The sequence below is a fragment of the Pelophylax lessonae genome (assembly GCF_965119305.1).
Source record: "Pelophylax lessonae genome assembly, chromosome: 11".
NCBI classification, from domain to species: Eukaryota; Metazoa; Chordata; class Amphibia; order Anura; family Ranidae; genus Pelophylax; species Pelophylax lessonae.
In genome coordinates, this window is record NC_138778.1 from 23,151,891 (window position 1) to 23,167,879 (window position 15,989).

General features: G+C 45.3%; 1 protein-coding gene across 2 annotated transcripts in view; it reads left to right on the forward strand.

Moving 5' to 3' along the window:
* Positions 1–12,825, forward strand: part of LOC309566457 (L-allo-threonine aldolase-like) — a 30,744-nt gene extending 17,919 nt beyond the window's left edge. For both annotated transcript variants that reach the window (XM_082271604.1, XM_082271605.1), the window contains exons 4-8: positions 1,606–1,694; positions 4,195–4,380; positions 5,637–5,774; positions 7,807–7,999; positions 12,234–12,825. In XM_082271604.1, the coding sequence (XP_082127730.1) occupies positions 1,606–1,694; positions 4,195–4,380; positions 5,637–5,774; positions 7,807–7,999; positions 12,234–12,526 (899 nt within the window). In that variant the 3' untranslated portion in view covers positions 12,527–12,825. The remainder of the gene's footprint in view (positions 1–1,605; positions 1,695–4,194; positions 4,381–5,636; positions 5,775–7,806; positions 8,000–12,233) is intronic.
* The last annotated feature ends 3,164 nt before the right edge of the window (positions 12,826–15,989 follow it).

Sequence of the window (15,989 nt, forward strand, 5' to 3'; positions counted from 1 at the left end):
TGAAGGGGGGGGGTATAGGGTAGAGGGCAAGTGGTCACAATAATTACAGTGCCATCATCCATATACAGAAATAGATGGGAGAATGTAAATTATACAGAGTGCGTTTACTATCACTTAAAAATAAAAAACCTATAATACTTCCCTTCTCTGTGTGGTTGGTTTTGCAAAAAGCTGCCTAGATCCTCCTCTTCTGGATCCCTCGCCCGAAACTCCTGGCCCCTCCCTCCCGCCAGCTTGCTATGCGGGCACCCGAGACGAGCCACTGCTCGGTGTGTCCATTCAGACATAGAGCTGCTGCTAGGCTCTGCCCCCTCTCTCTCCTCATTGGCTCACTGACTTTAATTAACATTGGCTTCTGCTGCTGTCGTAAGCCCATGAAGAGGGGAGTCCCATGCAGCCGAGACTCTCGTGCAACATTGCTGGATTGAGATGGGACTCAGGTAAGTATTAGGGGGGCTGCTGCACACAAAAGGCTTTTTATCCTAACCACTTCTGGACAGGAAGATTTTCCCCCTAATGACCAGGCCATTTATTGCGATTCGGCACTGGGTTACTTCAACGGACAATTGTGCGGTTGTGCGACGCAGTACCTATGTAAAATTGACGTCCTTTTTTTCCCACAAATAACGCTTTTTTTTGGTGGTATTTGATCACATGTGCCATTTTTTTTTCTTTGCACTATAAACAAAAAAAGAGCAACAATTCTGGAAAAACAATATTTTTCAAATTCTGCTATATAACATTCCCAAAAAAAAAAAAAATAGAATGTAAAAATCAAATTTTTGTTATCATTTTAGGCCAATTTGTATTCGGCTACATATTTTTGATAAAATAAATCTCAATAAGTGTATTTGGATTCGTTTGCATAAAAGGTATCCGGTCTACAAATTAGGGGAGAGATTTATGTCATTTTTATTTATATATGTATATATATATATATATATATATATATATATATATATATATATATTATTATTATTATTATTTTTTTTAACCCAGGGGTGAGCAAAGGGTTAAGTGTGAGCCTAGGGGAGTGTTTTCTAACTGTATGGGGGAGGGACTTCTGGAATCAAAACAGAGACCTGTGATCCTATATAGAAGGATCACAGGAGCTCTGTGATCATTCCAGAGAGAACAACGGTCTGCTGTGTTTACAACAGCAGACTGTCGTTCTCTCTCAGCGGGGAGCGATCGCGGGTGGCCAGTCCCGTGGAACGGCTTCCCCGCTTTCTAATGGAGGGGGGGGGGAGCGCGCCCCCAGGCGCTTTACCACGAACCGACGTACCCATACGGCAGTTTGCACAGCCAAGTGGTTAATGCAAAGAATGCATTAAGATAAAAAACCTTCTGACTTTAGAACCACTCTAAGACCTCTAGGGGCCCTGTTTTTATCATTGGCCCTAGAATATCACCCTGATGGTGGCGAAATGACGTGACGAAGGAATTACTTTTTTTTTTTTCTCCTGTTTCCATGGCGCCAAGCGCTGTACTCAACCGCACAAGCATGAACAGGATCCCTATAAAACAGTCCAAACATCCAGCTTGTTAAAAACTGACAGAAGAGGCGGAAATTTTCTGTCCGGTCTGACTTGTGTCTTGTTTCAGTGATGAGTCATTGTCGGAGGAGAGGGGCCGAGGCCCTGCTGGGAGACGAATCGCACATGTCCATCTATGAGCAGGGGAGCATGGCGCAGGTGAGAGTGTGCTGCCACCATGTGGTGGTTTGTGTGATGACACAAGTGGCAGGGTCACATTACAAACGCAGTGCGATATTTTGTACAGTTCGTGCAGGGCCGTCTTTAATATTGATTGGACCCTGGGCAAATATTTTCTTGGGCCCTCCCAAAACCACTTATTACCTATTTGCAGGCAGTGTGGGCTCAAGGGGCAGCTGCTTTGGGCCCCACAACAATGACTGGACCCAGGGCAAGTGCCCCTTTTGCCCTGTGTTAAAGACAGCTCTGAGTTCATGAAAGCAGAGCAAGTGAATGCGATGGTGAATTGTGAAAATGTACGTTCCATCGTCCAGTCACGCTTTATGGAAATGCCGCAAACATTCCCTGGTTTGTTTATCGTGAGTGACGGGTTGCAGAGAATCATGTGACGGGAGGCTGCACTCCATCTGCAGTGCCGAACTCAGGGCTGTCTTTAACACAGGGCAAAAGGGGTAGCTGCCCCGGGCCCAGTCATTGCTGTGGGGCCCTAAGCAGCTCCCCCTTGAGCCTGCACTGCCCACAAAAAGTTGACAAGTGGATTCAGGGAGGGTCCGAGAAAATGTTTGCCCGGGATCCAATCAATATTAAAGATGGCCCTGGCCGAACTCCTGCTGAAAATGGCTGCAGTGGGTTGTTTAACCCCTCCATGCTGGGGTATGAATACTTTTTTTTCAAGGCACTGTATGCATTAGGACGTTGATAAGAGGTTAGAGTGCAGAATGAAAGTCAGCTCCCTAAATCGTATTGGTCACGATAACTCACTTCACATTCTCCTGCTGTTGTGAGGGGTTAGAACCCCCATCAGGTTTTTATTGCTGTCTGTGTCCCCATTAGGAAGACTCCCCCTCTCTGACTGTCCTGGTGACCAATGGGAAAGTCAAAATTCTTAGATGACAACAGAACAGGAAAAAAGGGGAAATCTTCCAATGGTGACACCTATCTATGGGATTTCCCTTTCTTTTGGAGTGATTTTCTGCCACTTCCTGCTGTGGTGTCTACTGTATAGGAAGTGAGAGGAAATCTCCCCTAATAGGATGCAGGTGGCAAAAAAAATATGACCGGGGTTCTAACCCTTCCCTACTCCTTTCAAAAGGGGGGAAATGTTCCGGCTTCAGATACACCTTGAAATATTGTGTGTGGAGTGAGGATGTATCACAGGTGCCAGTTGATGGCAAGATTTAACTTATTCGCTGTATTCACTCCCTGTTTCTGCAAGTGGCAGTTGATAGACAAATCTGATCTATTTGTGTATTCACCCCCTGTTTCTGCAAGTGGCAGTTAATAGACAGATCTTATATATTCACTCCCTGTTTCTGCAAGCGGCAGTTGATAGACAGATCTTATCTATTCACTCCCTGTTTCTGCAAGTGGCAGTTGATAGAAAGATCTTATCTATTCACTCCCTGTTTCTGCAAGTGGCAGTTGATAGAAAGATCTTATCTATTCACTCCCTGTTTCTGCAAGTGGCAGTTGATAGACAGATCTGATCAATTTGCCGTATTCACTCCCTGTTTCTGCAAGTGGCAGTTGATAGACAGATCTGATCTATTTGCTGTATTCACCCCCTGTTTCTGCAAGTGGCAGTTTATAGACAGATCTTATATATTCACTCCCTGTTTCTGCAAGTGGCAGTTGATAGACAGATCTTATCTATTCACTCCCTGTTTCTGCAAGTGGCAGTTGATAGACAGATCTTATCTATTCACTCCCTGTTTCTGCAAGTGGCAGTTGATAGAAAGATCTTATCTATTCACTCCCTGTTTCTGCAAGTGGCAGTTGATAGACAGATCTGATCTATTCACTGTATTTACTCCCTGTTTCTGCAAGTGGCAGTTGATAGACAGATCTGATCAATTTGCCGTATTCACTCCCTGTTTCTGCAAGTGGCAGTTGATAGACAGATCTGATCTATTTGCTGTATTCACCCCCTGTTTCTGCAAGTGGCAGTTGATAGACAGATCTTATCTATTCACTCCCTGTTTCTGCAAGTGGCAGTTGATAGACAGATCTGATCTATTCACTGTATTTACTCCCTGTTTCTGCAAGTGGCAGTTGATAGACAGATCTGATCAATTTGCCGTATTCACTCCCTGTTTCTGAAAGTGGCAGTTGATAGACAGATCTGATCTATTCACTCCCTTTTTCTGCAAGTGACAGCTGATACAGATCTGACCTATTCACTGTATTCAATCCCTGTTTCTGCAAGTGGCAGTTGATACACAGATCTGACCTATTCGCTGTATTCACTCCCTGTTTCTGCAAGTGGCAGTTGATGGACAGATCTGATCTATTCACTGTATACACTCACTGTTTCTGAAAGTGGCAGTTGATAGACAGATCTGATCTATTCACTGTATTCACTCCCTGTTTCTGCAAGTGGCAGTTGATAGACAGATCTGATCTATTAACTCCCTGTTTCTGCAAGTGGCAGTTGATACAGATCTGACCTATTCGCTGTATTCAATCCCTGTTTCTGCAGGTGGCAGGAGTCTTTCCTCGCTCAGTGAGGACACTAAAAGACGGCCGTCTTGACCTGCAAGACCTGGAAAGTAAAATCCAGCACGGGTATCCGGATGTCCATTTCGCACAGACGCAACTCATCTGCCTGGAGAACAGCCACAACCGCATGGGAGGGCGCATCCTTCCACTCTCCTACATGAAAGAGGTACGCACGGTCTTCAATTCCATTATAGAAAGCCGAAACTTTAAATAAAATTTTGGATAAAGTACACGAGGGCTAAAATCTTTGTGTTCCATTGGGGAGATTTCTCTTCACTTCCTTTCCCATAGAGAACAGGAAATAAGAGGAAGTCTCTCCAACGTTAGTTGTCACCATCCCCATTGGAGAATTCTCTCTTTCTTCCTGTTCTAGAGACAACTCAACAGTCTGAATGTTTGTATACAGGGCCGCTGATAGGGGGGGGAGGGCACCAGCCCTCTTGTAGGGGGCCCGAGCACACAGGGGGGCCCACACAGAGAGGGGGATTAGTGATGGACAACAAATACAGAAATCTTCCTCCAGCACCTGAATCTGATCTGTCCCTCTCCCTGCTATCAGCTTTTATCTGCTGAGAAAGAGACAGTCATCCCTCATTAATCCCCCTCCCTGTGTGGGCCCCCCTCCCAGCACAGGCTCTAATGTTATCTCTGCTCAGGAGTTTATTTGTAACTTTGTTTCTCTCTCTCTCTGATCACTGAGCTCCAACTGCCCATCCTGTATATTTTTGTTATCTCATCTTCATTTTTATTTAACATAGTTTTTATTTTTTAGATTTAGCAGGAATTATGTGAGTTATGTTATATTTGTGTCTGCTAATAGTGATTTTGTTGTAATTTTAGCTAAATATATCTTTAATATTTTCTTACGGGGGGGGGGGGGCCCTGCCAGGTAGTCTGTACGGGGCCCCGCGATTTCTAACAGCAGCCCTGTTTGTATATATGGCTTCAGTAGAAGACTGGAGATTTATTTCTGGTGAGTTGGCTATTCCTCCACATGTCGTCCATGGTGTCACCGCTGGCCAGGCATCCTCCTGCAAGGTGTGGGAGGGACGTTATATGATCAGTGAAAACCTGGCGGGGGTTCCAAACCCTTGCCGTCCTCTTCAAAACTAAATAAAATATTTTGGCTTTGGATAAAGTATAATCTACAATGTTCTACCACCTGGTTTATATAAGAAACGTTTTTAACGTTTGAAGGACATTTCGATGTATCAGCACTATAAATGCAGACATTCAGTTCTGGGGAGACATCGGCTGCACATGGGTTATACTCACGACTCTGGGGAGCCTTTATCAGCCTAAAATGACTGACGACCTTCCCAGCCAAAACAAACCCTATAGTTCCATTATAGAAATGGTAACGCTAAACAGAAACCAAATGATTATTGAGGCTGTCGTCCCTTATTATTTCCTATCCTGCAGGTCCGGGACATCGCTGACCGCTATGGGCTGAAGGTCCATCTGGATGGGGCCCGGCTGATAAATGCCGCCGTGACGCTGGGGGTGGAACCCGCAGAGATTGTGAAATACTGCGACTCCGTGTCCCTCTGTCTATCCAAGGTACAGTGTCTACAGAGTGACCCTACAGGAAGTAATGCCATCACTCATCAACTGTGTCAGGTCAGGTGTGTATTGTACAGAGTGTAGGGATCAGATGTATATAATGTACAGAGTAAAGGGATCTGGTGTATGTAAAGTACAGAGTGTAGGGGTCAAGTGTGTATTGTGCATAGTGCTGGGGTCAGGTGTGTAATGTACAGAGTGTGGGGGTCAGGTGTGTAATGTACAGAGTGTAGGGGTCAGGTGCGTAATGTACAGAGTGTAGGGATCAGATGTATACTGTATAATGTACAGAGTAAAGGGATGTGGTGTATGTAAAGTACAGAGTGTGGGGGTCAGGTGTGTAATGTACATAGTGCTGGGGTCAGGTGTGTAACGTACAGAGTGTAGGGGTCAGGTGTGTAATGTACAGAGTGTAGGGGTCAGGTGTGTACTGTAGAGAGTGTAGGGGGTCAGGTGTGTAATGTACAGAGTATAGGGGTCAGATGTATGTAATGTACATAGTGTAGGGGTCAGGTGTGTAATGTACAGAGTGTAGGGGTCAGGTGTGTAACGTACAGAGTGTAGGGGTCAGGTGTGTAATGTACAGAGTGTAGGGGTCAGGTGTGTACTGTAGAGAGTGTAGGGGGTCAGGTGTGTAATGTACAGAGTATAGGGGTCAGATGTATGTAATGTACATAGTGTAGGGGTCAGGTGTGTAATGTACAGAGTGTAGGGGTCAGTGTGTAATGTACAGAGTGTAGGGGTCAGGTGTGTACTGTACAGAGTGTAGGGATCAGATGTATGTAATGTACAGAGTGTAGGGGTCAGGTGTGTAATGTACACAGTGTAGGGGTCAGATGTATGTAATGTACAGAGTGTAGGAGGTCAGGTGTGCAATGTACAGAGTGTAGGGGTCAGGTGTGTAATGTACAGAGTGCAGGGGTCAGGTGAGTAATGTACACAGTGTAGGGGTCAGGTGTGTAATGTACAGAGTTCAGGGATCAGATGTATATAATGTACAGAGTAAAGGGATCTGGTGTATGTAAAGTACAGAGTGTGGGGGTCAGGTGTGTAATGTACATAGTGCTGGGGTCAGGTGTGTAACGTACAGAGTGTAGGGGTCAGGTGTGTAATGTACAGAGTGTAGGGGTCAGGTGTGTACTGTACAGAGTGTAGGGGGTCAGGTGTGTAATGTACAGAGTGTAGGGGTCAGATGTATGTAATGTACATAGTGTAGGGGTCAGGTGTGTAATGTACAGAGTGTAGGGGTCAGTGTGTAATGTACAGAGTGTAGGGGTCAGGTGTGTACTGTACAGAGTGTAGGGGTCAGATGTATGTAATGTACATAGTGTAGGGGTCAGGTGTGTAATATACAGAGTGTAGGGGTCAGGTGTGTAATGTACAGAGTGTAGGGGTCAGGTGTGGAATGTACACAGTGTAGGGGTCAGGTGTGTAATGTACAGAGTGTAGGGGTCAGGTGTGGAATGTACACAGTGTAGGGGTCAGGTGTGTAATGTACACAGTGTAGGGGTCAGATGTATGTAATGTACAGAGTGTAGGAGTCAGGTGTGTAATGTACAGAGTGTAGGGGTCAGGTATGTAATGTACAGAGTGTAGGGGGTCAGGTGTGCAATGTACAGAGTGTAGGGGTCAGGTGTATACTGTACAGAGTGCAGGGGTCAGGTGAGTAATGTACACAGTGTAGGGGTCAGGTGTGTAATGTACAGAGTGTAGGGGTCAGGTGTGTAATGTACACAGTGTAGGGGTCAGGGGTGTGTAATGTACAGAGTGTAGGGGTCAGGTATGTATTTTACAGAGTGTAGGGATCAGGTGTGTAATGTAAAGAGGGGCCTGAGAGCAGAAACTGGCAGGACCAGGAGGGATTTATTAAACATTTACTCACCAATATAGAAATCTTCCACAACTACATACTTATATGTACTATGGACACATCCTTAGTATTTGGGTTCACATACACTTTAATTTGTGTTTTTTTGTACAATGCGGAATATAAACTTGTAATTACATTTTTTTTTGTCAATGTTTTAAGGGACTTGGGGCTCCAGCAGGCTCACTTCTTGGTGGGACGGCAGAATTTGTGGCTGAGGCACGGCGAATCAGGAAGCTGCTTGGGGGAGGCATGCGCCAGTCTGGTGTACTTGCAGCTCCTGGGTTGGTCGCGTTGAAACATGCGCAGGAAAACCTGACGTTGGATCACCAAAATGCCAAAACGTTTGCCAAAGGTAAGACTGCAGATGCTGAGAGACCCAGTATATTGATTGGATGCATGTTCTACTTAGTCACCACTCCCATTGGCTTTGTTGGAGATTTAGAGTGTATCTACACCAACAACAAAAATGTAGAATATTGCAGCTTACCAGTCCTTAGTTGTGGTGGCTGCATTAGTTTTCTTTATTTCAGACTTTTTTTTTTCCATTATTTTTTTTATTGTATTTTTTTTATTTATAGTTGAATAAAGCGGAATATTTCTTGGGATGGAGTCGTGGTCGTCTTTAAAATATTGAAAAGGTTTATTTCCATCAAAGGTTAAAAATGAGTAAAGGGCATTGAAGCCTTTTCCCTTTTTTTCACAATCATTTTTGAGAGTGAATATTGTTGCAAGTATAGAAAATTACTAAAATATAAAAAGTACAATAAAAATTTTACAAAAATGTATAATCTGACGCAAGAGAATACAATGATGATGGTTAGGGATGATCGAACTTTTCAAAAGGTCGGTTCGACCAGAACACCCGAACTTCCCGAAGGTTCGGCCTGGATTCCAGAACCCCATTGAAATCAATGGGACCCAAACTTCGGTAATCAAAAAACACAATTTTGAAGCCCTAAAACCCAATAAATGCCCCTAAAAAGTGCCTAGGGTTCTGGGTCAGCCCCAGGGACTATTAATCACACAAAAAAAGTTGTCATTTTTGATAGAGAGCCAATTATTGAAAAAAGTATTGAAAAAAAAAAATTTAATTTCTTTGGATTTAGTGTCTGGGGGGTCTAAAAAGTGTACCTGTGAAGTTTCAGCTCTGTAGCATGTCCAGAACCAGAAAAAAAGTTTGTTTTTATTAGAATTAATATAGAACAGGTTAGTAGCTTCGCTACTTTTACACCCGGCTTTTTGCTGCAGACGTTTATAGGGCTTTTTTGTGGACGTGTTTGGAGGCAGGCATGACATCTGAACTTCTGTGTAGGGGTATATATACACACACACTTATATGTATATAGACACATACACATATATAGGTGTGAAAATAGCAGAACCCTATGCTTGCGCTAATGAAATAATTTGCAGGCATAGGGCTCCGCTCCTATCACACCTATATGTGTGTATGTGTATAAATACATATATGTGTGTGTGTATATATACCCCTATACAGAAGTTCAGATGTTATGCCTGCCTCCAAAGACCCCCAAAAAATGCCCAAAAATAACGCCTGCAACAACACACCTGGGCGTTTTTGTAGCAGGCGTTTTTTTGGGCATTTTTTGGGCGTCTTTGGAGGCAGGCATAACATCAGAACTTCTGTGTAGGGGTATATATACACACACACTTATATGTATTTATACACATACACATATATAGGTGTGAAAGTAGCAGAACACTATGCTTGCGCTAATAAAATAATTAACAGGCATATGTCTGCGCTTCTATCACACCTATATATGTGTATGTGTATAAATACATATAAGTGTGTGTGTATATATACCCCTATACAGAAGTTCAGATGTTATGCCTGTAATGTTGTTGTTTGACTACTCAACAACATTTCGACATGACGGATCTTTCTTTTGGCATAAAACTTTGCATTTCTAGAATCGGAATGCGACCACTAACGTTTCTAAAGTCGAACAATCGGGCTTATCGAACGCTTTTTAGAATGATTTTCCATCCATGTATGAAATCCTGTTCGACGTAACGCATACGGGAGGAGGAGCTACCTGCCTGACATCACCCGCTGCCATCCTTCCAGTTAGCTGTTGGAACGCTGGCCGCTCTGTTCCATTCATTTTTGCTGATATTCACCGATTATTCTGTAAGTGCAATCATTGAATACATTGTTAACTCCTACATTAGTTGATTAATCTTAGATTGTTTCTTTTTATCTTATACATCGGTATTTGTGGGGAGTTCTTGCTGGTGGATTATGCCTGGTCCCTTCAGTTTCATATCTTGAACACAGACTACTGGCTGGGATTTTGCGCTCCTATATCTGTATGATTGATCCCAAAGATAAGTGGTATTGGACCCACTGGTAACACGGGGGGTCTGATTTTGAGGTGGGCGCAATAGTTGTACTTAGGGTGGAGGCTTATCACCTGAAGTGGATCTCTGGATACCAACACCTCACATGTCATGTGATTCTTCTTTTCTTACAAGGGACTTTTGGGCTTCACTATCTCATTTGATCTTTGATGTTTTATGTTGATTGTGCTGCACTTATGAATGCTTTATGTCTATCCATGTATGGCCAGCTTTAGTCCAGTACCTGTAACGGACCTGTAATCATTCGAGAGCACAAACGTGTTCAATGCACGGCAAGTTTTGTTGAAGCGTGTTGTGTCTTTTCTAATCCACCATTTTAATTCCTGAGGGGTCCTCCATTCCAGGTGGGGATATTGGACACTTCGTGAATGTCGGCAAAAGGGAGGTGTAAAGAAACAACAATTCCTCAAAATTTTACAGGGCCCCAGACTAGGCAAAGCCAATATATCGAGGGCCGATATGCACTTTCCCCGATATATCGGAATCGGCCCCAGATCTAGAATCGGAATGCGACCACTAACGTTTCTAAAGTCGAACAATCGGCTTCTCGAACGTATTTTAGAATGATTTTCCATCCATGTATGAAGTCCCTTTGGACGTAACGCGTACGGGAGGAGGAGCTACCCGCCTGACGTCACCCGCTGCCATCCTTCCAGTTAGGTGTTGGAATGCCAGCCGCTCGGTTCCATTAATCTTTGCTGATATTAACCGATTATTCTGTAAGTGCAATCCTTGAATAAATTGTTCACTCCTACATTAGTGGATTGCCCCAGGGGTTATCGATATTGCCGATATTTCAGGAAAGTGCTTGTACCGGAGTGATACAAGCACTTTCCTGAAATAGAGGCATCACCTCGTCCATAGCCAATGGTCGGCTGTCTTGTAATGACAACCGATGCGGCTGAGAAGCCGTTCGGCTGTCATGACAAGGAGCGGGAGGGGACGTGTCCCCCCCCCCCACCGCCTTCCACGGCCCACCGGGAGACCCGGGCAACCAGCCTGCATGGCCGCCGAAGACCCAATCAAAGCCACATTCTCCATGCAAAAACCCGGAAGTGATGACATGACATTACTTCCGGGTTTTCGGCGCCAGATTTAAAAAAATGACAGCATTCAAAACAGTCAAACTTGGCATTTTGAATGCTTTTGAGTGCAGAGGAGGGGTTTGGGGTCTTTTAGACCCCAAGATCCCTACACAAGAGTACCTGTCAAGAAAAAAAAAATATATATATATATTTTTTTAAATGTACAAAATTATCAGCACATATTGGCCGATACCGATATGCATTGGCCAAAATATTGGTATCGGCAACGAAAAAAACGATATCGGTCGATCACTACCCCAGACCTTTAGGTGATGGAGAAGGATGGGGTTCAGGTCTGACGGTCTGAAATGTGGCAGGATCCAGAGGAGGGAAGAAAATTGCCCCTGGACCACAGACCACAGTACCAAGTAGAACCCACGGAGGGAATTCTAGGTAAGTATGGACAAGGGAACCTTACAGGCAGCTTTGAAAATAGTCTATTATAGCTGGTACACCCAGTCTCCCTTGTAGTGTATGTCCAGTCAGGGTGAATCTATTCACTCTGGGAAGAGGCCCATGCTCAGTAGACATTTTCCATGCTTCAACTGCCATGTACTGAGCATTTAGTAATTCCATCTTAGGAATCTTGCAGAATACAAAATGAAGCTTGGTGAATACTTGAAGACATAGCCGACATTGAAGTCAGAATTCAGCATTCCCAGGTTGGGGGTGATGGGAGCTTACAGAGAGCCTCTGGGCACTTTGGAGGTCTGTGGTTCACTTCCAACTGCCATTTAAATTCCCCAAGCCAAGATGCAGCCTGCGGCTCTCTCATTATGGGGGCTGAATTACTAAAGGCAAAAAGACTGTGCACTTTGCAAAGTGCAGTTGCTCCAGAGCTTAGTAAATAAGGTAAATCTTCATTTTCTAAAGAACAATCGCATGCAAGGAAAATTAAAAAAAAAAAACGCATTTTTGCTTGGATTATTGGATGATGGAAGTCAGCAGAGCTTCCCCTCATTTTCTAAGCTCTGCAGGAGCTGCTTTTGAAGAGTGCACAATCTATTTGCCTTTAGTAAATCCACCCCTATATGTATAAAATATTTTTTGTTCCTCATCCATTTATTATTTTTTTTCCAGCATGTGACAGTTTTGTATTTCTTTTTGCCTCTTCAGCTGTGCAGGAACTGGGCTCTCCGCTCTGTCTCGTGGACCCGGCCGCCGTGGACAGTAATATGGTGTTACTCTCGCTCCCTGGCAGACTGATGGGTGAGGAGCTATGTATGCAGCTGAGTGCAGTGACACCTGAAGAGCAGGAAAATGGACGGGGGTTGGTGGTGAAGGCTCTAGCACTTTCTCCTCGCCAAGTGCGCCTTGTCTGGCACCGCGATGTCTCGGCGCAGGACACCCAGCGGGCATTAGAGAAGCTGAAATCCGTGCTTGGGAAGTGCAGCAATGAAGCCGCATAGGAAGAGATTGGAGGCAGACAGGGACAGGCCCAGAAAAGAAGAGCAATGTGTGACATCCACAAGTGACCACATCCCTTCACAGTCCTGCTAGATCTGAGCCACGTTTATTATCCGGTACACAAGACAAAGGTCTTAATAGGAGGAAAACTAAAGGAAATTTTGCTGCTTTAATCAGTTTTAGATACCTCACTAACCATAAAGCCAAAAATAAAAATTGATATTCCTGCTCACCAGTCCCTAGTTGTGATGACTGCATTCGTTTTCCTTTTTTCAGAATAAAAACATTTATTTTCAACAAGTACAGAAAAACAATCTTATGTTTCTTTTGTAAGCTACTAGTCTCATCAGTCCACCATGTAATGGAGGTGAACAAAGGCAGACATTTAAAAATGGGTGTACTTGCGCGCTGCTATGTTATGTATAGAGTGCTATAAGACTACAAAATGTACAAAGTGGATCGCTCACACCTATACACACTCTCTAAATGTGTATCAATGTGCAAAGTTATTATCAAAAATGGCGCTGCGCTCCCAAATGCTAATGATCTAGTATCCCTTTAAATCTGTTTTGCATAGCAGTTTTCAGAATCAGTCCCCAGGTGGCGTAACATGTAGGGGAGGGGCCAATCTGTGATCACACTGAGGCGCCAGCGTTGCCAACCGTCAGTTTTTTTACTGGCAGCCAGTAAAAAACGCGCATTTTTCCCCTGCCAGTAAATGCCAGTGACAGGAAAAAGTTGCCAGTATAAATTATGGCTGTGACCAGAGGCGTAACTAGAACCTTCAGGGCCCCAATGCAGGAAGCCATGAGGGGCCCCCCGGACCCCTGGCCGGTGCCCTTCCCTTTAAGCCTGGGGCTCTTCCCACTGATCCTGGGGCCCTTTACTCTCATTACGGGACCCTTTCACAAGTTCTGCAGTGGGCCCCCTTCCTGCCATCTTGGGGCCTCCCCACGGTGTTGGAATGCCAGGGCCCGGTTGTGACCTTTGCGATCCTGGAAGTTCACTCACTGGTGTCAGTAGTTTTTATTTTTTGGTATTTTTATTGTATTGTTTTTTATCATTTTATTTTATTTTTTTTACAATGTCACTGACTATGACTCTGTCCATTCAGAAAAGGAAGGAGCTGGTAAATTACATATTTACCGACCTCTTCCTGGTTCTCTATTGTGACACATCCCCTGCAGCAGCCTGCAGGAGAGGGGAGGGAGCACAGAAGGGGGGGACCAGGGGAACACACAGGGGCCCAGAGACAGCAGAACACAAGTGAACTGTATAGGAGGAGTGGCGGGGGCAGCATACAGAGGAACCAATCTCCTCCATTTTCCTCCTGCAGCTACAGGAGGAAAAAGGAGGACAGTGATTTCTCTACATGTTGCCCCCACCGCCCCTCGTATCCAGGTGTACAGGGGAGCCGCACAGGCCCCCTTGAGCATGGGGCCCGATTGCAACTGCAACCCCTGTAGTTACGCCCCTGGCTGTGACACTCGGCTCGGAACTGCGCATGCGAGTTCCAGTCCGGAGCCGGCCGAGACCATCCGAGTGTCTGCTACAATGTGTTCGGTCAACGATAGCGGGGGACGTTTCTGGTGGAGGCGTGTCTGAGCGTGTCCTGTGATGTCATGGTGCAAGGGAGCCGAGCGGAGCGGCTGGAGCCTCATGTGCGGGTCTGCAGAATAGGATCAATCCAAGCCGGAAGCGGGACTGTCAGTGCTGTTTGGACTGGAGTGGACTGATGGGACCACCTGGTATGGAGGGAGACTACTACCGTAACTCAGGAGGGGACCTGTCGTGTTGGTGAGGTGTCATCATCTGAACTGCTGCACACTGCTGTCCGTGTCACTGTGTGTGTGCAGCCCATTCTAATTTGTTGCCCTCCTGAGTCCTGTCCCTGCGCTACTTACTGTATCGATATGATAAGAAATATGTTATTTTCTTTAACCACTTGCCAACTGCCCACCGCATATATACTGCGGCAGGCTGGCTCAGGAGCGCTCCTGGGGGCTAGCTCGCGCCGCCACTAGGCAGCAGGGATGCTGATCCACGGGACCGAAGGCACCGATTGCCGCCGGGCATCCGCGATCGCTCCCCGCTGAGTGAGAAGGATGGTCTGCTGTTGTAAACACAGGCAGATCATTGTTCTCTCTGGAATGAACACAGAGCGCCTGTGATCCCTCTATATAGGATCACAGGTCTCTGTGTTCATTTTCCAAGTCCCTCCCCCATACAGTTAGAAAACACTTCCTAGGCTCACACTTAACCCTTTGACCCTTAACTGTGGTATCCCTTCACCATTCTACGCACTCACCAGATATCAAATTGCTACAGACCTTGTATTATTATCCTGGTGGAATCCCATTCAGAGTAGTATTCAGCAGGGTGAACCTCTTGGGGAGACTGGCACAGATATCAAATCACTATCAGCCTTATATTAATTTTCCTGGAGACTGGTGACATCTCATTCAGAGTTGTAATTAGCAGGAATGAACCTCATTGGAGACTGGAAATAAGATGGCCACCGCTCCCAGCATAAGGACACGGCGGCGGTGGCGTCAGTGTGTACGCCCCTCACGACGCGTTTCGTGTGCATGCACGTTCTCAAGGGGTCTTCCTATCCCATCTCATGTATGAAGTCCAGCTTGTGTGACAGCCATGGCTCCCTTCATAGATACAGTGGAGAAATGACTGGGACAGCAAATGTGTCAGGACCGGGACAAGGGGTGGGCGAAAGGAGCGCTGCCCTGGGTGCAATGGTTTACTGTAGAAATGGGGGCACCTTCCTTCTGTTGCAAGGCTGACAGAAGTAGTGACAGCGGCAGTGATTGTGACAAGAGAGCAACTGCTGGGCATAGGATCCCCAAAGCTAGCATATCATGAAAAAGGGAGGGGGCATCTTTGCCCTGGATGACCCTGTCCCAACACTGAAATATGTTCCTGTCCCTGTCTACAGTCATTTCTCCACGGTATCTATGGAGGCAGCCATGGTTGTCACACCACATCCAAGGAATGATAATCTGCAAAATCAGAAATTTTTCATTTTAAATACCGTTGAAAGATCTCAGTATTGTAACAGTTGACATTGGGATTCCTATGTCTTTAAATGATAGGAACTTGTGGAGAAATTCAGCTGTTGTCGAATTGTTCCCCTCCCCCATCAGGTGATAACTGTCAGAAGAGAACAATGGACAACGTAGTGCTCCCTTTTTACCTGCTTAGTAAAGTGGACCAAGCTTTGTTTCCTTGAAAGGTGTAGTGATGACTTGTTTGTTCTGCCATCCAGTGCTAACCACCAGCTACCAGTACATTAGTAGCATTGCCCTGCTGCTGGGAATCTACGTTGTCCGCCCAAAGTCACTTGCCAAACCAGAAAAGCTTGACTGAACCCAGCAGTCATACGAAGGGCACCAGTCAGCGTTCTATCCTTCAGCATGGTCTGCAGAGGGCCTTCGTAAACCTGCCATGTCC